General features: G+C 43.7%; 1 protein-coding gene across 1 annotated transcript in view; it reads right to left on the bottom strand.

Annotated features, from left to right (window-relative positions):
- Positions 1–532: 532 nt before the first annotated feature.
- LOC120042993 (cytohesin-1-like) overlaps positions 533–15465 on the bottom strand; it is a 52786-nt gene continuing 37853 nt past the window's right edge. Inside the window, exons 10-13 of the mRNA XM_038987720.1 lie at positions 7659–7735; positions 5304–5372; positions 2509–2663; positions 533–1385 (exon numbers count right to left, since the gene is read on the bottom strand). Coding sequence (XP_038843648.1) covers positions 1307–1385; positions 2509–2663; positions 5304–5372; positions 7659–7735 — 380 coding nt within the window. The 3' untranslated portion in view covers positions 533–1306. The remainder of the gene's footprint in view (positions 1386–2508; positions 2664–5303; positions 5373–7658; positions 7736–15465) is intronic.

Below are 15465 nucleotides of genomic sequence, written 5' to 3'. Positions count from 1 at the left end.
AGAGCGATAGCGGAGCCCTAGCCCATAATCCCACACTAAGACCATGTGCAAACCACTCATCAGGGAAGTGTACATTAGGGCACACAACAGAAAACGTTTTGCAATGGAAAACGAAAATGAACACATCTTATTGGACAAGTCAAGGTAGTCCCCACCTGTTTCAGTCCCTGTTCTTCCGTTTCGGTGCCTAATGAACACGACACTGTGTTTAACAACCGTGTTTCGCAGTGTGTTTTTACAACAAAGTTAGCACGTCTAAACTGCTGTCAAACAACTGGGGATACATATGAACAACAAAGAGTCAGGGGCAAACAGCTATGGAGGAATATAGCTGTCAAAGTTCAATTATTGTCACAGATTATGTGCATATAAACAGGCAAATGTAATGGCAAACATTTTAATTTAAGTATGTTAATTTTAAAAACTCTGTAAATTAACTCTTCCTTCAGTAACTGAGTGACAGTTTGGACAGAGTCTAAGTTTATCCTGATACAGACCGATCCAGAGCCAAGTAACAATCTCCTGAGGCAACTTTGACAGAAAGACTTCAAAAAAGTTTATTCTCGTTTCAAAAAAATCGTTGGTTGGCAATATAACCCATTCCCCCTCAGTCTTTCTAAAAACGTTATCAAAAACTAAAACTGAAACCCAAAAGCTGAAGAGTCTGAGGGAAATATATACAGTAGTAAGCTTTACAAACACACATGTTGCCCATCATATTAACGTATACAGAAAAGCATCTCACCTTTCTTTTTGAAAGCTAGTAAGAATATTTTGGTTGGGATGCCACAACAACTCCATCAGACCTGCTGAGTTTAGATGAGGTGTGTGTGTGTGTGTGTGTGTGTGTGTGTGTGTGTGTTTGTGTGTGTGACTTCAGTGTACGACATTGGTGTGTGTGAGAGTATGGGTGTGTGTGCACATGTCTTTTTGAGGGAGGGGATCCATTTTACCCAGAAAGCGATAGACCCCCTTCCTCCCAAAATACACACAGCAGAGAGTTGAGAGAGAGATGGAGAGCATTCAGCCACAGAGACAGGAGCAGGAGACGAGGAGGAGGGGGAGGCTTTGGCTCCTGGTTCTGAAAAAAAAAAACAGCATGCACCCTGTCCTGTTGGTAGGCCTGTAGAATCCCAAAGCTAGAGCCTATCCCAGAGAAATGCTGACCGAGGCAAGAGGCCCCAGCCCCCAGTCTGCAGCCCCTGCCCCAACCCCATCCCCAGGCCTGAAAACACAAGTCTCATGGTCTCAGCAGAGTGGGTCCAAACTCTCTCAACGGGGGGAAGAGGAGGAGTCCTGAGTAGCTCTAGTGTCTCTTCATGGAGGAGACCTTCTTCTTGCGGGTGGCCAGCATCTCATAGAAGGGATCCCTGCTGATGGCAGCTCTGTGAGGGTGGGGGTAGAAGGGGGGTAGTCAGTACACTCCCCTGGTGGGATAACCTAGTTTTCCCTCATTTACACTGTAAATATAATCTGGGGTGCCTTGCAATTTCTCAGGTTCCTAGTTTATTATCAATGGTGTGGAAAGGAACAGAGGTCAAAAGGAAGCTACAAGTATCTTTGGATTACACATCAAATTAAGAGAGATAACGGGGTAACACTTTCTTTGAATAGTATCTAAATTAGGGCTTTGTAACCCATCCATAACCCATCCATAACCCATCCATAACCCATTAATAACAAAATCACAACACATCCATAACCCATCCATAACCCATCCATAACAAAATCACAACACATCCATAACCCATCCATAACAAAATCACAACACATCCATAACCCATCCATAACCCATCCATAACAAAATCACAACACATCCATAACCCATCCATAACAAAATCACAAGACATCCATAACCCATCCATAACCCATCCATAACAAAATCACAACACATCCATAACCCATCCATAACCCATCCATAACAAAATCACAACACATCCATAACCCATCCATAACCCATCCATAACAAAATCACAACACATCCATAACCCATCCATAACCCACCCATAACAAAATCACAACACATCCATAACCCATCCATAACCCATCCATAACAAAATCATAACACATCCATAACCCATCCATAACAAAATCACAACACATCCATAACCCATCCATAACCCATCCATAACAAAATCACAACACATCCATAACCCATCCATAACAAAATCACAACACATCCATAACCCATCCATAACAAAATCACAACACATCCATAACCCATCCATAACCCACCCATAACCCATCCATAACCCATCCATAACCCATCCATAACCCATCCATAACAAAATCACAACCCATCCATAACAAAATCACAACACATCCATAGCAAATCCATAACCCATCCATAAAAAAATCATAACACATCCATAACCCATCCATAACACATCCATAACCCATCCATAAAACATTCATAACAAAATCACAACACATCCATAACCCATCCATAACAAAATCACAACCCATCCATAACCCATCCATAACTTGTTGATAAGCAGTAGTACTGACTTGATGCTGTTCATCCACTCATCCTTCTCCTCTGTGGTGGGAGCAGAGATCCTGTAGAAGGTGTGGTTCCCCTCCACCACTCTGCCGTCCGCCTCCGTCTTACAGGCCTTGATCACCTGGTCCTTGTTCTCTGGGATGAAGAGCTCAAAGGAGTTCTACGCAGAGGAGAGCGAATATTAAATTGTATTTTCTGGATTCCTCAGGTCCTCCCTCCTCATCTTCTCTAAACACATTGGAGCAGAAGATCTAAGGTTCCTCCAATTGTTTCTTCTCCTCCAAAACGTTTTGAGAATGAGGGCAAGGAGAGAGAATGTGAGGAATGCCACAACTGTATCAGAACTGCTGAGTTTAAGAAGGTGTGTGTGTGTGTGTGTGTGTGTGTGTGTGTGTGTGTGTGTGTTCCTGCGTGCGTGTGTATTTAATCAAGGAAGTACAATTAAGATGAACCCAAGCTGTGTTATTATGAAGTGCTTTGAAAGGCTGGTAATGGCTCACATCAACACCATTATCCCAGAAACCCTAGACCCACTCCAATTTGCATACCGCCCAAAGCATTCAACACCATAGTACCCTCAAAGCTCATCACTAAGCTAAGGAACCTGGGACTAAACACCTCCCTCTGCAACTGGATCCTGGACTTCTTAACAGACTGCCCCCAGGTGATGAGGGCAGGTAGCAACACATCTGCCACGCTGATCCTCAACACTGGAGCTCCCCAGAGGTGCGTGCTCAGTCCCCTCCTGTACTCCCTGTTCACCCACGACTGCATGGCCAGGCACGACTCCAGCACCATCATTAAGTTTGCAGATGACACAACAGTGGTAGGCCTGATCACCGACAACGACGGAACAGCCTATAGGGAGGAGGTCAGAGACCTGGCCGTGTGGTGCCAGAATAACAACCTATCCCTCAACGTAACCAAGACTAAGGAGATGATTGTGGACTACAGGAAAAGGAGGACCGAGCAGATTGAGAGCCTCAAGTTCCTTGGTGTCCACATCACCACCAAACTAGAATGGTCCAAGCACACCAAGACAGTCGTGAAGAGGGCACGACAAAGCCTATTCCCCCTCAGGAAACTAAAAAGACTTGGCACGGGTCTTGAGATCCTCAAAAGGTTCTACAGCTGCAACATCGAGAGCATCTTGACTGGTTGCATCACTGCCTGGTACGGCAATTGCTCGGCCTCCGACCGCAAGGCACTTCAGAGGGTAGTGCGTACGGCCCAGTACATCACTGGGGCCAAGCTTCCTGCCATCCAGGACCTCTATACCAGGCGGTGTCAGAGGAAGGCCCTAAAAATTGTCAAAGATCCCAGCCACCCCAGTCATAGACTGTTCTCTCTACTACCGCATGGCAAGCGGTACCGGAGTGCCAAGTCTAGGACAAAAAGGCTTTTCAACAGTTTTTACCCCCAAGCCATAAGACTCCTGAACAGGTAATCAAATGGCTACCCGGACTATTTGCATTGTGTGCCCCCCCCACCAACCCCTCTTTTACGCTGCTGCTACTCTCTGTTTATCATATATGCATAGTCACTTTAACTATACGTTCATTAACTATACGTTCATGTACATACTATCTCAATTGGCCCGACCAACCAGTGCTCCCGGACATTGTCTAACCGGGCTATCTGCATTGCGTCCAGCCACCCACCACCCACCAACCCCTCTTTTTACGCTACTGCTACTCTCTGTTCATCATATATGCATAGTCACTTTAACCATACCTACATGTACATACTACCTCAATCAGCCTGACTAACCGGTGTCTGTATATAGCCTTGCTACTCTTACTTCAAATGTCTTTTTACTGTTGTTTTATTTCTTTACTTACCTACACACACACACTTTTTTTTCGCACTATTGGTAAGTAAGCATTTCACTGTAAGGTCTACTACACCTGTTGTATTCGGCACACATGACAAATAAACTTTGATTTGATTTGCTGTTCCACACTACCACCAGGGGGAGACAACGTCTAGTCTGAGACATTACTGAACTATAATCTCACCCTTTCTGCCGAAGTGTGCACTTGTTTACATTTACATTTAAGTAATTTAGCAGACGCTCTTATCCAGAGCGACTTACAAATTGGTGCATTCACCTTATGATATCCAGTGGAACAACCACTTTACAATAGTGCATCTAAATCTTTTAAGGGGGGGGGGGGGGGGGGGGGGGGGGGTTAGAAGGATTACTTTATCCTATCCTAGGTATTTATGCTATCCACTTTACACTTCCCTTCATGGATTTGGAAGGAAATTCCTGCAATATGGAAACTCCCTCTAACCCATGATTACACCAATCCAATGCTGTCCAATTTATGGGGAGTAGTGAACGGGTGCACACTTCAGGAGGAAGGAGATGATTGGATGGATCAGTCCAAAATCAGTTTGTCATATCTTGCAGATCTCAGAAGTGAACTCATGTCAATATTTGTCCATGTCAAACATCATTGGTTGTGTTGAACAGCTATATGCCTCAATCGCAAATGAATGGGAGGTGAAATAACGGTCTTATTTCCTGATTATACTTCCTGATCATATTAAGGGGGACCAGAAGTCCTCACAAGGATAGTAAAACAAGGAACATTTTGCCAGTCCCCACAAGAAAAAAAAGACTATTTTAGGCTTAGAGGTTAGGTGTAGGATTACAATTAGGGTTAAGGTCAGGGGTTAAGGTCAGGGGTTGGGGAAAATAGGATTTGAATGGGAATCAATTGTTTGGTCCCCAAAGGAGAGTAAAACAAACGTGTGTGTTATGTGGTGGAACCAGTAAAGGGTCTGTGCTTACAGGCTTCTTGTCCTCAACCTCCCGGATGCTGAGGTTCTCCAGTGGAATGATCCCTCTGGGCTCCTTGTCCTATAGGACACAAACATGGAGGTTAAGATGAATCTGTTAAGAGGACAGAAACATGGAAGTTAAGATGAACCTGTTAAGAGGACAGAAACATGGAAGTTAAGATGAACCTGTTAAGAGGACAGAAACATGGAAGTTAAGATGAACCTGTTAAGAGGACAGAAACATGGAAGTTAAGATGAACCTGTTAAGAGGACAGAAACATGGAAGTTAAGATGAACCTGTTAAGAGGACAGAAACATGGAAGTTAAGATGAACCTGTTAAGAGGACAGAAACATGGAAGTGAAGATGAACCTGTTAAGAGGACAGAAACATGGAAGTTAAGATGAACCTGTTAAGAGGACAGAAACATGGAAGTGAAGATGAACCTGTTAAGAGGACAGAAACATGGAAGTTTAGATGAACCTGTTAAGGACTGCTGTGGGACATGGCTTAAAATACAGACAGCAAAAGGGATATTGTTACTAAAGGGATATTACACTACAACATGTGGTGTTACTAAAGGGATATTACACTACAACATGTGGTGGTTACTAAAGGGATATTACACTACAACATGTGGTGTTACTAAAGGGATATTCCACTACAACATGTGGTGTTACTAAAGGGATATTCCACTACAACATGTGGTGGTTACTAAAGGGATATTACACTACAACATGTGGTGGTTACTAAAGGGATATTACACTACAACATGTGGTGTTACTAAAGGGATATTACACTACAACATGTGGTGTTACTAAAGGGATATTCCACTACAACATGTGGTGTTACTAAAGGGATATTCCACTACAACATGTGGTGTTACTAAAGGGATATTACACTACAACATGTGGTGGTTACTAAAGGGATATTACACTACAACATGTGGTGTTACTAAAGGGATATTACACTACAACATGTGGTGGTTACTAAAGGGATATTACACTACAACATGTGGTGTTACTAAATGGATATTACACTACAACATGTGGTGTTACTAAAGGGATATTCCACTACAACATGTGGTGTTACTAAATGGATATTACACTACAACATGTGGTGTTACTAAATGGATATTACACTACAACATGTGGTGTTACTAAAGGGATATTACAATACAACATGTGGTGTTACTAAATGGATATTACACTACAACATGTGGTGTTACTAAAGGGATATTCCACTACAACATGTGGTGTTACTAAAGGGATATTACACTATATTATATTTTATTGTGAATGGAATATCCCTGTTAATGACATTACTCTGAATATTTTTTTGACATTTACATAGTCATTTAACAGACACTCTTATCCAGAGTGGGTTACAGGAGCAATTAGGGTTAGGGTTTCGGCTCGGGGCTTCGAACCAGCAACGTTTCGGTTACTGGCACAACGTTCTTAACCGCTAGGCTACCTGCCACTGATGAATACGCAGCAGAGCACTGAACGAGTACACAAACAGAGCAGGTTACAGTGGGACAATGTGTTGTAACTTGCAACTGTAATATCCATCATAATAGACATGTATTTATGTGTGCCTGTTGCAGACATTTAAGATACATTGAATTCCAGTCCAGTACTTACAGTGGTGTAGTCAAAGTAATACAGACAGTTGTACTTACAGTGGTGTAGTCAAAGTAATACAGACAGTTGTACTTAGTGGTGTACTCAAAGTAATACAGACAGTTGTACTTACAGTGGTGTAGTCAAAGTAATACAGACAGTTGTACTTACAGTGGTGTACTCAAAGTAATACAGACAGTTGTACTTACAGTGGTGTACTCAAAGTAATACAGACAGTTGTACTTACAGTGGTGTAGTCAAAGTAATACAGACAGTTGTACTTACAGTGGTGTACTCAAAGTAATACAGACAGTTGTACTTACAGTGGTGTAGTCAAAGTAATACAGACAGTTGTACTTACAGTGGTGTAGTCAAAGTAATACAGACAGTTGTACTTACAGTGGTGTACTCAAAGTAATACAGACAGTTGTACTTACAGTGGTGTACTCAAAGTAATACAGACAGTTGTACTTACAGTGGTGTAGTCAAAGTAATACAGACAGTTGTACTTACAGTGGTGTAGTCAAAGTAATACAGACAGTTGTACTTACAGTGGTGTAGTCAAAGTAATACAGACAGTTGTACTTACAGTGGTGTAGTCAAAGTAATACAGACAGTTGTACTTACAGTGGTGTAGTCAAAGTAATACAGACAGTTGTACTTACAGTGGTGTACTCAAAGTAATACAGACAGTTGTACTTACAGTGGTGTAGTCAAAGTAATACAGACAGTTGTACTTACAGTGGTGTACTCAAAGTAATACAGACAGTTGTCCGTGAGAATGAACCATCTTCTCTTCCAGGTCTTGACCCGTCCCCCTGAGGAATAGAAAGACGGTGTTAGCCAGACTCAGGGGTGAGAGAGCGAAAGAGAGGGACGGGCACCGGACAGCAGAGGGCAGAGCAGCAGACAGGCAGACAGACGCATGGATAGACAGACAGGCAGATACCAGGTATAGAATTACAACTCCTATCTCCCTACATTCCCCATCAAGCCCCGTACAGTACCACGCTCCTCCAGCAACCCACACCATAGCATCTAGACGACCAGCCCCGTACAGTACCACGCTCCTCCGGCAACTCACACCATAGCATCTAGACAACCAGCCCCGTACAGTAACATGCTCCTCCGGCAACCCACACCATAGCATCTAGACAACCAGCCCCGTACAGTACCATGCTCCTCCGGCAACCCACACCATAGCATCTAGACAACCAGCCCCGTACAGTACCATGCTCCTCCGGCAACCCACACCATAGCATCTAGACAACCAGCCCCGTACAGTACCATGCTCCTCCGGCAACCCACACCATAGCATCTAGACAACCAGCACCGTACAGTACCATGCTCCTCCGGCAACCCACACCATAGCATCTAGACAACCAGCACCGTACAGTACCATGCTCCTCCGGCAACCCACACCATAGCATCTAAACAACCAGTTATTCTACTCTACATGAGTGAGAAGCATGAGATTACAGAGGAGTTCTGTTGACTAAACTGGGCTTTGATAAGACCAAGGTATTCTGTAATCGCCTTTTTACATTATTGTGCCGACCTGTTGGCGCCGATATGTTCTTTTCACATTTTCCTTTCAGAATGGTTCCAGCAACTATGGTGGATGCATAACCGGGCCAGCTCAGTACAGCTTGGTTCGGCTCGGCTCTGTCGTGAAAAGCCCTTCGCCTTATAGATTAGACAGAACAGTATATCATGTTTAATAATGTCTGAAACCTGAGTGCTCATTTTAACTGTCCCACCTCTCCTCTGTAGGTCCTCAGTATAGCCGACTCAGGACTTACAGTCTCTCTCAGAGTAGACAACTCTAAAGGAGATAAACAGCCTCTCAGAGTAGACAACCTCTAAAGGAGATCAACAGCCTCTCAGTGTAGACAACCTCTAAAGGAGATAAACAGCCTCTCAGAGTAGACAACCTCTAAAGGAGATCAACAGCCTCTCAGAGTAGACAACCTCTAAAGGAGATAAACAGCCTCTCAGAGTAGACAACCTCTAAAGGAGATCAACAGCCTCTCAGAGTAGACAACCTCTAAAGGAGATCAACAGCCTCTCAGAGTAGACAACCTCTAAAGGAGATCAACAGCCTCTCAGAGTAGACAACCTCTAAAGGAGATCAACAGCCTCTCAGAGTAGACAACCTCTAAAGGAGATAAACAGCCTCTCAGTGTAGACAACCTCTAAAGGAGATCAACAGCCTCTCAGAGTAGACAACCTCTAAAGGAGATAAACAGCCTCTCAGTGTAGACAACCTCTAAAGGAGATAAACAGCCTCTCAGAGTAGACAACCTCTAAAGGAGATAAACAGCCTCTCAGTGTAGACAACCTCTAAAGGAGATAAACAGCCTCTCAGTGTAGACAACCTCTAAAGGAGATAAACAGCCTCTCAGAGTAGACAACCTCTAAAGGAGATAAACAGCCTCTCAGTGTAGACAACCTCTAAAGGAGATAAACAGCCTCTCAGAGTAGACAACCTCTAAAGGAGATAAACAGCCTCTCAGTGTAGACAACCTCTAAAGGAGATCAACAGCCTCAGAGTAGACAGCCTCTAAAGGAGATCAACAGCCTCTGAGAGTAGACAACCTCTAAAGGAGATCAACAGCCTCTGAGAGTAGACAACCTCTAAAGGAGATAAACAGCCTCTCAGAGTAGACAACCTCTAAAGGAGATAAACAGCCTCTCAGAGTAGACAACCTCTAAAGGAGATAAACAGCCTCTCAGAGTAGACAACCTCTAAAGGAGATAAACAGCCTCTCAGAGTAGACAACCTCTAAAGGAGATCAACAGCCTCTGAGAGTAGACAGCCTCTAAAGGAGATCAACAGCCTCTGAGAGTAGACAGCCTCTAAAGGAGATCAACAGCCTCTGAGAGTAGACAACCTCTAAAGGAGTTCAACAGCCTCTCAGAGTAGACAACCTCTAAAGGAGATAAACAGCCTCTCAGAGTAGACAACCTCTAAAGGAGATCAACAGCCTCTCAGTGTAGACAACCTCTAAAGGAGATAAACAGCCTCTCAGAGTAGACAACCTCTAAAGGAGATCAACAGCCTCTCAGAGTAGACAACCTCTAAAGGAGATAAACAGCCTCTCAGAGTAGACAACCTCTAAAGGAGATCAACATCCTCTCAGAGTAGACAACCTCTAAAGGAGATCAACAGCCTCTCAGAGTAGACAACCTCTAAAGGAGATAAACAGCCTCTGAGAGTAGACAACCTCTAAAGGAGATCAACAGCCTCTCAGAGTAGACAACCTCTAAAGGAGATCAACAGCCTCTCAGAGTAGACAACCTCTAAAGGAGATAAACAGCCTCTCAGTGTAGACAACCTCTAAAGGAGATAAACAGCCTCTCAGTGTAGACAACCTCTAAAGGAGATAAACAGCCTCTCAGAGTAGACAACCTCTAAAGGAGATAAACAGCCTCTCAGTGTAGACAACCTCTAAAGGAGATCAACAGCCTCAGAGTAGACAGCCTCTAAAGGAGATCAACAGCCTCTGAGAGTAGACAACCTCTAAAGGAGATCAACAGCCTCTGAGAGTAGACAACCTCTAAAGGAGATAAACAGCCTCTCAGAGTAGACAACCTCTAAAGGAGATAAACAGCCTCTCAGAGTAGACAACCTCTAAAGGAGATAAACAGCCTCTCAGAGTAGACAACCTCTAAAGGAGAGGAGATAAACAGCCTCTCAGAGTAGACAACCTCTAAAGGAGATCAACAGCCTCTGAGAGTAGACAGCCTCTAAAGGAGATCAACAGCCTCTGAGAGTAGACAACCTCTAAAGGAGATCAACAGCCTCTGAGAGTAGACAACCTCTAAAGGAGATAAACAGCCTCTCAGAGTAGACAACCTCTAAAGGAGATCAATAGCTGGGATATAAAACCAAACACTTGTTAAAAGTTAGACCTCCAAGAGTTAATGAGATCCTACTATGGGGAATGTGAAATAGTAGTTAATGAGATCCTACTATGGGGAATGTGAAATAGTAGTTAATGAGATCCTACTATGGGGAATGTGAAATAGTAGTTAATGAGATCCTACTATGGGGAATGTGAAATAGTAGTTAATGAGATCCTACTATGGGGAATGTGAAATAGTAGTTAATGAGATCCTACTATGGGGAATGTGAAATAGTAGTTAATGAGATCCTACTATGGGGAATGTGAAATAGTAGTTAATGAGATCCTACTATGGGGAATGTGAAATAGTAGTTAATGAGATCCTACTATGGGGAATGTGAAATAGTAGTTAATGAGATCCTACTATGGGGAATGTGAAATAGTAGTTAATGAGATCCTACTATGGGGAATGTGAAATAGTAGTTAATGAGATCCTACTATGGGGAATGTGAAATAGTAGTTAATGAGATCCTACTATGGGGAATGTGAAATAGTAGTTAATGAGATCCCACTATGGGGAATGTGAAATAGTAGTTAATGAGATCCTACTATGGGGAATGTGAAATAGTAGTTAATGAGATCCTACTATGGGGAATGTGAAATAGTAGTTAATGAGATCCTACTATGGGGAATGTGAAATAGTAGTTAATGAGATCCCACTATGGGGAATGTGAAATAGTACTACTAACAATTGGCTCAAATCCTTTGCCTCTTTCACACCTGGCGGGGTGTCTCTGGTTAACTCAGCAGCTCAGTGATCTGTGGCAGACCCCCGACCCCACCGCCACTCCCACTTCCTGTTAGGGAGAAACCTGATCACAGCAGCAGATGGCAGCTAGCTCACGCTGGGAGGAAGAGATGCTGATAAACAGTGTCAGGGGGGGCAGGAAACTGGAGCTAGCCTGGAGATATGCTAGTAGGCTACTCACTCTATGGGCATCTCTGGCTGGAACTTCCTGTTTTAACTAGTAAAGGGCAAGTCGTTAAATACACTATGGAAGATATGTTGCTAATGTCATGTCACATTAGAGTTTTGTCTTGAACATTGGCCGTATTCACAGTGATATATGATATAAACACCAGTCAATTTATTGTCTGAAGACACCTTTCTGTCAAATTAGGTCATTTCTTGACAATATTTCTGTCCGTTTAAGGGACCCCCTTTTGCCTCCTCTAAGTCTAAATACCCTCCATCAAAACTAAATGGTATGGATACAACGTGTACAAGGACACACACCTACATGCTCCAGGAGAAAACACCATTTTTGATTAAAGACAAATCAACATGATGACATAAATGCATGTCTGGCTGTTCAATGTCTGGCCCTACTGAAAGTGCCAAGGTCGTTGAGCTGTTACACCGCCACCAATGTTAGTATGAAGACACTAAGAAAACCCATCTACCAAGACAGAAGAGCAGTGTTGTGGACACCACCTAACAGAAGTGTTGATCACAACAGGTCAGAAAAGACACACTTGTATTGATCATATAGCAGCGATGCTAATGTATATGATCATCTATCACACTACAGAGGTCATGAGAGGGCACACTCGCTGTCCCGATATCCACATACCAGCACACTTCTTAGTATGAAACAATGGAGGCTGCTGATGGGAGGAAGGCTTATAATATTGTCTGGAACGGAGCCAATGGAATGGCATAAAACACCTGGAAACCATGGAAACCATGTGTTTGATGTGTTTGATACCATTCCACCGATTCCGCTCCAGCCATTACCATGAGCCCGTCCTCCCCAATTAAGGTGCCACCAACCTCCTGTGGTATTGAGCAGGTATTCTAAGTAGTGGGCTAGTATGGACATTGGAACATGACCACAAACACGTTCTCCTTGCCGCCATTTTGTCACTGTGTTATCGTCATCTTGTCCTCAGAACGTGACATATGAATGTTGAAACGACACTTTTGACAGACAGAGTCATGTAGAGACAAATGGCAGAATCTCACAGCTGATGATATGACAGTTGATTGGCTTGGAGGAGATTGTGATTGATTGATGATTGGTTGACCACTTCAGTTCCTGTTAGTCACTCAGAGAGCGAGGACCCTGGCAAAAAATGTCCCAGACAAGGCGGCTTTGCCCAAGGAGATTTTTGTTGGGCGGTGCCGGCAGGTCAGGGGGTTACCGGGCTGGGGTGGAGTGGAGGAGGAGCGATCGCCCATGCACAGGGGGGTCAGAACAGTGAAGGTTAGGAGGGACCTGGGTCATGTTTAGTAATGAGAGAATGTTTTGAAATGGAGTGAAACAGTGAGGTACTGTAACAGCTGAATTTGTTCAATAAGAAAGCAGATTTTTGTTTTGCAATGCTGTGCCCCACTGAACATGACCCAGGACATTTTCAGCACTAGTCTCTTTCAACCACCAGCTTCAAGTCAGATAAAATTGATTTTATAATTGTATCATACTGGCATTAACAGGGGCAACTTGGTTGTCAAAATTCCTTTTAAATTGATGAGAAGGACCTCATCATTTACATGACAAGTAAAATGTGCTTTCCTTGGTCCTATCAGATGATTCAATCTCTATTCCTAAACACACTAGCTAGAATGTAGCCTATATTCTAAACACTAATCATGTAGTGCACTTATGCATTGTTCCATAGATAGCACCTAGTCCCCACTCCCCTCCTAACCTCCCCTTCTCAACACACATCCCCCATTCTCCATTCTCCCCACACCCACCTCACTGCAGTCCAGACCAGTCCAGCACCACACCAGACCAGTCCAGTACCACACCACACCAGACCAGTCCAGACCAGACCAGTCCAGACCAGACCAGACGAGACCAGACGAGACCAGTCCAGACCAGACCTGGGATCACAGTAGTTTTATTTCAAATAGTTTGAGTGTTTGAGTGATCCTGCCTGGAGGGTTTTGCACTTTTGGTTCCATTGTGCCAGGTAAGCTCAATCAAGCGCTGCTGAAGTATTTGGAAGAAAACAAATGTTATTTGAACCCATGTCTGCACCAAGCCAAAGACAGGCCAGGCCAGGCCAGGCCAAAGCCAGGCCAAAGCCAGGCCAGGCCAAAGCCAGACCGGGCCAAAGCCAGACCGGGCCAAAGCCAGACCAAAGCCAGGCCAGGCCAAAGCCAGACCGGGCCAAAGCCAGACCAAAGCCAGGCCAGGCCAAAGCCAGACCGGGCCAAAGCCAGACCAAAGCCAGACCAGGCCAAAGCCAGACCAAAGCCACACCAGCCCAGGCCAAAGCCAGTCCGGGCCAAAGCCAGACCAGACCAAAGCCACACCATCACCCTTCAGGTCCATTATCAGCATGACGGAGAGAGCAGAGCTGGAGCCAGTTGGTGTAGCTGCAGTATTCCCCTCATATGATCCCATTAAAGAGCTAACAGCAGACATTGTTCTTGTCAGCCAGAACTTCTGAGAAGGAGAGTTCTGACATGATTTAATATTCACAATCTAAAATGCTGGTCAATTTTCAATAGGTTCCTAAATGGTAGCTAATTGGTTGCTAATTCAAAACTACTTAGATTCGTAGATCTGTCTTCAAACCCTTTGTCGTGCTCTCTCTAGAAAGAGGAATACTGCAGCCCGCCAAAACACGGAGACTGAAAAGGTAAATCACCACAGCATAACAGAGAGGTCAAACTCTTCACTACGGCGGGCACAAAACAAAATGGCCACCATGTTGTTCCCCGAGCGGCCTAACCAGGCAAAGCACCTAGCAACCGCCCGGCGACCAATACAGAGAGAGAGAAGCACGTGGACAAACCACCAGCTCAATGGAAGACCAACAAACATACAAACATACAATTAATACTAGATTCAGTCGATGATGGCGGAACAAGGAAACCCAACAGCAACAAAATATACAAATAACAAAAAAAAACGTTCAAAGCGTAGAACGGAAATAAATTAAGGAGAACGGAAGCAATGGCGGACCACCGAAAGCACCGAAGAGCTGAGAAGATGAACTAGTTTTTGGGAAGAGCAGATGTACATACCTCCTGAGGAAAGACAACAGCCAAAATCATGGAGCAAACAAACAAACGAGGAAGAAAAAGAAAACAAAAATCAAATTAAATTATAAAAAGAAATCATAGCACCACTTCTTGCTCATCTGATTGAAGGACTGGCTCGATGCACTGGTTTACAATGTTGGCACTCGGAGGAACAGGCCTTCAAAAAGGTATTTTGATATTTAAATGCATCAGTTTACATGGTTATATTATTAGATTTTATGAAAACCGATCAGTCTTATTTAGATTAATATTTATATTTCTCAATATAAAGCTCTGGGTTAAGAGGAGTTATCCTGCAGTACATTAACAACCACCAGAGGGGGCTTCTGCTCACCCCAAATCATTTGAGTTCAATGCATTGTTACACTGGTGCCAACTTGTGTAAAGCAACGCATTGCACAGCACCTCCTCTAGGATCCCAGTTCTTTCAGGCCAATTATTTCATCTTCCACACAAATTCTTCATGTTAATGGAAGGGTGGGAAAGACTCACACTGATTAAGGGTTTCAATTCCAGTTCAGGGTCCTGTTCATTAGGCATCAAATGGGAGAAAATGGAACGAAACAGTGAGGCACTACCTGGACTTGTCCAATAAGAAACGCATATGTTCATTTTCTGTTGCAAAATATTTTGTGCCTAA

The sequence above is a fragment of the Salvelinus namaycush genome, unplaced genomic scaffold, assembly GCF_016432855.1.
Source record: "Salvelinus namaycush isolate Seneca unplaced genomic scaffold, SaNama_1.0 Scaffold829, whole genome shotgun sequence".
Lineage (NCBI taxonomy): Eukaryota > Metazoa > Chordata > Actinopteri > Salmoniformes > Salmonidae > Salvelinus > Salvelinus namaycush.
Note: the sequence above shows the minus strand (reverse complement) of the source record. Positions and strands in the feature narration are given on the sequence as shown.